The sequence below is a fragment of the Cyprinodon variegatus genome, unplaced genomic scaffold (assembly GCF_000732505.1).
Source record: "Cyprinodon variegatus isolate N-32 unplaced genomic scaffold, C_variegatus-1.0 Scaffold501, whole genome shotgun sequence".
NCBI classification, from domain to species: Eukaryota; Metazoa; Chordata; class Actinopteri; order Cyprinodontiformes; family Cyprinodontidae; genus Cyprinodon; species Cyprinodon variegatus.
The window spans coordinates 268,527-274,818 of record NW_015150954.1 but is presented as its reverse complement, the minus strand read 5'-3'; the positions used below and the strand labels follow the sequence as shown (position 1 = coordinate 274,818).

The window sequence follows — 6,292 nt, the reverse complement described above, 5'->3', positions numbered from 1 at the left end:
ATGGAAGTTTTAGTTTCACCTGGTTTTAATCTGTAAAAATTCCCTTTAACTAACCTTTTGTCAGCCGATTATTAATAATAATAAAAAAAAAAAAAAATTTTTTCTTTTTTTAATAGCCTCTACCCAAAACTCCTAAATGGAAGTTTTAGTTTCACCTGGTTTTAATCTGTAAAAATTCCCTTTAACTAACCTTTTGTCAGCCGATTATTAATTAAAAAAAATAAAAAGATTAATCAATTACCAGAATTAGCTGCAGTCCTAAAGTTAGCTTGGTTGCATTTTCTTATGGGATGCACAGATATAAATTTAGATCAATATTGACATTATGGCCAATATTAAAGTTTTCTCTGTGAAAAAAAAAAAAAATCACCCATGTTGGGGTGCTGACATTGCTTCGCTGCTGTAGTTTAACAGCCACATTTGTGCGCTGCATTACTATCAAGGCCACATGACGAACAGCTGGCAGCTAGATGGAAATAAACATAGCTTGTCAATATCGCCCCAGTTTTACTCATCGAACCAACGCAAATGTGTTTAAAAATGACCATCATTGGCCGATACTCATGTTAAAACTATATCATTGTATATTTTAAATTTTATTACTTTGTATTATTTAACTATATATAAGTAGTAATTATTTATATAAAAATTATTAAATATTATAATTATTATTAATTATTTATTATTAGCCAGTTCTTACATAAAATCACTTCTATGCTGTATTAGACAAAAATGTCACCAAGTGTACTACAGGCTGAATACTTGATAGTTGTATAATAAACTTAATAAATGAACATTTAATATAAATTCGCAATATTTATGCCTACCTAAAATAAATAATGAGTATATTAATATATTCTAAGACAGCATTTACTGTATTCAATCATGATTTCCCAGTTAGATGTTTGAAAAAGTATGACATTCGAGAGGAGGCTGTGTTTGTACAAATAGAGAAAACTAGATCTAAATGTTAGAAGTTATTTGTGGTGTCCCACAGGGTTCAGTATTGGGCCAAAGTACGATTTATTTTGTATATCCATTATACATATAAAGTAGGATTGATAAATTCATATTTATGGATGCCATCAGCTAACCTGACAACAGCCAGATGCATGTCTCGCTTTTGAAAATTTTATATTTTTATTGTTTGTTGTGAAACATGATTATTTTACAGCATTTTTCAAAGCCTAGGTTTCGTTGTTCTTTAAATAAAGTTCACTTTGCAGAGGGGATGATGGACATAAAAGCTAGTTTTTGACAGAAAAACCAAGAAAAAGCTTAAAAATTAAACAGAAAAAAAATCTTACAGCTTAGGAACATATATTGCATCATGGCTCAACTCATAATAATAATAATAATAATAACTGAACTTAATTGATCTCACATTGGAGAATTACCTCTATGTTTTTTTTAACTCTGTCACTTATCATTTTTATCCATGTTTTTACGGTCCACATTTGTGTGACCACTTTTGCAATAATTTTTGTTGCTGCTGTAACACCATAATCTTTCCATTGTGGGACAATAAAGGGATTTTCCATTCTATTTTCTATTCTAAAAAAGTGTTTTGCATGTCGATCTGTTTAATTCTCTCTTTCTTTTAATGAATAAAATACAATTTGATTAAACAGCTATTTAATTTCAATGCATTCAGGTTATGGAATCAAATAAGACAAAAAAAAAGAATACGATGTAAAAAAATATATTACTAAAATCAGCATGATGCACATTTTAGGTACTGTAGAAGTTCTTATACCACCTTGGTTCTATAAATGTAATAAAATCCTGTTCGTTGTTAATTAAATCAAACTAATCACCATAGTTCAGGTTTTCTACACCGTTCAGTGGTTTAAACTGGCTTTAAAAAGTTCCTATTATCACTAACCAGAGACAGAAATGTTAAAAGATATTAAACAAGAACTCTGAAAGCTGACAGAAGAACATCCACCTGATCTAAAGTTGCTTATAATGGTTTAATTTCCTCAGATCTTTAAAACATATATAATATCAATATAATTAAAAAGTAGAAGTCAACAAAAAAATAAAAATATTAAAATTGATATTATATAAAGCATGTTAAAATTTTTAAATCAAATGTTTAGTTCGATACGACAACTTCAGAATGTTGCAAACAATATTTAAAGTTTCTCAAAATAAGGTTTATTCTATTTTAATCTTTGTCATCAAGTTCTGTTAAATCTAACGTTTATTTATTTTTATGTTTATAAACATAATAGTTACCTTTAATAAACTCTGCCGCTTCCTTGGACTCGGCTTCTTCCGCCATCCCGAACAGGGCAGACGGTACCAGAGTGCTTCACACCCTTCACGGTCTTGGGTCAAGTCTTAAATCCCGCACTTGTTTGGGTCTCGTCAAAAGCTCCAGAAAGGGTTCCGTCTAACTCCTGGACAGCTTCAGAAACTTTTTAAACTGCTAGCAGCTCGTTAGCCCTTGTGTGGCTAAGAGCGGTTGGGACACAGACTAAAAAGTTGAAAAACTTCCTTCTCGGTTGCCCATCACTTATTGTAGCGTCTTCTTACTCGTTGCGGGTTTATTTCCATTGTTAGTTTTGTTTTGTTTCTCCTCCATTAATCAGATGAATGTTCGCGGGTTAGCATATTAGCTAGTTAGAGCTCCGAAAGCTTGAAGAGTCTGAAACTCTGATTGACTAAATCCCTCCTTAAGTCACGTTACCATAACAACGATAGCAGCTCTAAGGGAACCCGTAGCCAATCAGTGAACAGAACACTTTGTGCCGCGTTCAGGGTCCATTGGGAAACGAATGAACGAGTCAACGAATGAAAAATAGGAATCCCTAAACTAAAAGATTTTAAAGCAAATGAAACCAGTTTTATTAAAATATACTTTTTTTTTTAACAACAAACTAATGAGTTCATTTATTTGTACAGTTCTGAACTGAAGCTTTTAAGTATACCATATGTAGGCCTATAGAGTGCCAGTGTTTGTTGCCCATTGTAGGACAATAAAGGGATTTTGCTGATGAAGGTTCTCAGTCATCCAGGTCATAGTCATTCCGTAAAAATTTAAATCCGCAGTGAGTTTGAACTCACCGCGGATCCAGAAATTTGAATTGAGACGTCTTCAAATCTTGGAAACCAAGTCCAGTGGATATTTTTTTGAATTTTTACGGAATAAAGGGATTTTTCATTCTATTCTATGTTATAAACCACTAGCTCTGTTGGAATTTATCACTAAAGAGAAAAAAAAATAAACTTCAAACACTATATCTATAATTAAAATACTACTTAAAACTCCAAGCATTCCAGCAATTTTCAGCATAACAAAGTGTCATTTCATAAAGGGAAATCTCAGATTATATCCACTAAAGGTTATTTTTTCACTACTTTATCAAAGTATAGATAACTTGCAAACACTATAATTTTAAGGAATTTAGGTCCATTTTAAGGATTAGGGCAGCAGCTTACCCCGTAGCAAATAAAAACCCAAAATTCAACTCTCAGGAAAATTAAAACATTGTATCCAACCCACAAAAATTGATTCTTAAAAGCCTAAATGGTATGCTTTCATAGTGAAGACAACTGATTTAACATTTTTCCAACAGACAGCTAAAACTCCCAAAACGTAGCACAAGTAATAAAAGCTGGCTTTTGACATGGGGCTGTACACAAACATATAAATGAAAAGTAGCAGGGATAACCACAGGTTGTAGGAACTATGAAGCAAAGAATGCAGCTAAAGTCAGAGCTTTAAAACCCAAACCATTTAGATATATCCATATAGGTCACAATTGTCACCTTAACAGTGTTTAGCTACTTCTATGACAGCACCAATAACATAATTCATTGGCTAAAGGGAGAAAAGAAGCAGAAAATGCAGCTTGAAGATCCAGTCCTTTTTACATAGATNATTAATCAATTACCAGAATTAGCTGCAGTCCTAAAGTTAGCTTGGTTGCATTTTCTTATGGGATGCACAGATATAAATTTAGATCAATATTGACATTATGGCCAATATTAAAGTTTTCTCTGTGAAAAAAAAAAAAAATCACCCATGTTGGGGTGCTGACATTGCTTCGCTGCTGTAGTTTAACAGCCACATTTGTGCGCTGCATTACTATCAAGGCCACATGACGAACAGCTGGCAGCTAGATGGAAATAAACATAGCTTGTCAATATCGCCCCAGTTTTACTCATCGAACCAACGCAAATGTGTTTAAAAATGACCATCATTGGCCGATACTCATGTTAAAACTATATCATTGTATATTTTAAATTTTATTACTTTGTATTATTTAACTATATATAAGTAGTAATTATTTATATAAAAATTATTAAATATTATAATTATTATTAATTATTTATTATTAGCCAGTTCTTACATAAAATCACTTCTATGCTGTATTAGACAAAAATGTCACCAAGTGTACTACAGGCTGAATACTTGATAGTTGTATAATAAACTTAATAAATGAACATTTAATATAAATTCGCAATATTTATGCCTACCTAAAATAAATAATGAGTATATTAATATATTCTAAGACAGCATTTACTGTATTCAATCATGATTTCCCAGTTAGATGTTTGAAAAAGTATGACATTCGAGAGGAGGCTGTGTTTGTACAAATAGAGAAAACTAGATCTAAATGTTAGAAGTTATTTGTGGTGTCCCACAGGGTTCAGTATTAGGCCAAAATACGATTTATTTTGTATATCCATTATATACATATAAAGTAGGATTGATAAATTCATATTTATGGATGCCATCAGCTGCTTGCTTTGAAAATGTTATATTTTTATTGTTTGTAGTGAAACATGATTATTTTACAGCATTTTTCAAAGCTTTAAATAAAGTTCACTTTGCAGAGGGGATGATGGACATAAAAGCTAGTTTTTGACAGAAAAACCAAGAAAAAGCTTAAAAATTAAACAGAAAAAAAAATTTTACAGCTTAGGAACATATATTGCATCATGGCTCAACTCATAATAATAATAATAATAATAACTGAACTTAATTGATCTCACATTGGAGAATTACCTCTATGTTTTTTTTAACTCTGTCACTTATGATTTTTATCCACGTTTTTAAGGTCCACATTTGTGTGACCACTTTTGCAATAATTTTTGTTGCTGCTGTAACACCATAATCTTTCCATTGTGGGACAATAAAGGGATTTTCCATTCTATTTTCTATTCTAAAAAAGTGTTTTGCATGTCGATCTGTTTAATTCTCTCTTTCTTTTAATGAATAAAATACAATTTGATTAAACAGCTATTTAATTTCAATGCATTCAGGTTATGGAATCAAATAAGACAAAAAAAAAGAATACGATGTAAAAAAATATATTACTAAAATCAGCATGATGCACATTTTAGGTACTGTAGAAGTTCTTATACCACCTTGGTTCTATAAATGTAATAAAATCCTGTTCGTTGTTAATTAAATCAAACTAATCACCATAGTTCAGGTTTTCTACACCGTTCAGTGGTTTAAACTGGCTTTAAAAAGTTCCTATTATCACTAACCAGAGACAGAAATGTTAAAAGATATTAAACAAGAACTCTGAAAGCTGACAGAAGAACATCCACCTGATCTAAAGTTGCTTATAATGGTTTAATTTCCTCAGATCTTTAAAACATATATAATATCAATATAATTAAAAAGTAGAAGTCAACAAAAAAATAAAAATATTAAAATTGATATTATATAAAGCATGTTAAAATTTTTAAATCAAATGTTTAGTTCGATACGACAACTTCAGAATGTTGCAAACAATATTTAAAGTTTCTCAAAATAAGGTTTATTCTATTTTAATCTTTGTCATCAAGTTCTGTTAAATCTAACGTTTATTTATTTTTATGTTTATAAACATAATAGTTACCTTTAATAAACTCTGCCGCTTCCTTGGACTCGGCTTCTTCCGCCATCCCGAACAGGGCAGACGGTACCAGAGTGCTTCACACCCTTCACGGTCTTGGGTCAAGTCTTAAATCCCGCACTTGTTTGGGTCTCGTCAAAAGCTCCAGAAAGGGTTCCGTCTAACTCCTGGACAGCTTCAGAAACTTTTTAAACTGCTAGCAGCTCGTTAGCCCTTGCGTGGCTAAGAGCGGTTGGGACACAGACTAAAAAGTTGAAAAACTTCCTTCTCGGTTGCCCATCACTTATTGTAGCGTCTTCTTACTCGTTGCGGGTTTATTTCCATTGTTAGTTTTGTTTTGTTTCTCCTCCATTAATCAGATGAATGTTCGCGGGTTAGCATATTAGCTAGTTAGAGCTCCGAAAGCTTGAAGAGTCTGAAACTCTGATTGA

The 6,292-nt window shown here is 31.7% G+C and overlaps 1 protein-coding gene across 3 annotated transcripts in view; it reads right to left on the bottom strand.

The window, feature by feature from the left end:
• Window positions 1-6,292, bottom strand: part of cdc14a (cell division cycle 14A) — a 39,517-nt gene extending 33,225 nt beyond the window's left edge. For 2 of the 3 annotated variants that reach the window (XM_015390479.1, XM_015390481.1), the window contains exon 1: window positions 2,242-2,669. In XM_015390479.1, coding sequence (XP_015245965.1) covers window positions 2,242-2,287 — 46 coding nt within the window. In that variant the 5' untranslated portion in view covers window positions 2,288-2,669. Of the gene's footprint in view, window positions 1-2,241; window positions 2,670-5,864 lie in introns of those variants that run through there. The other variant, XM_015390480.1, reaches the window with a different exon arrangement.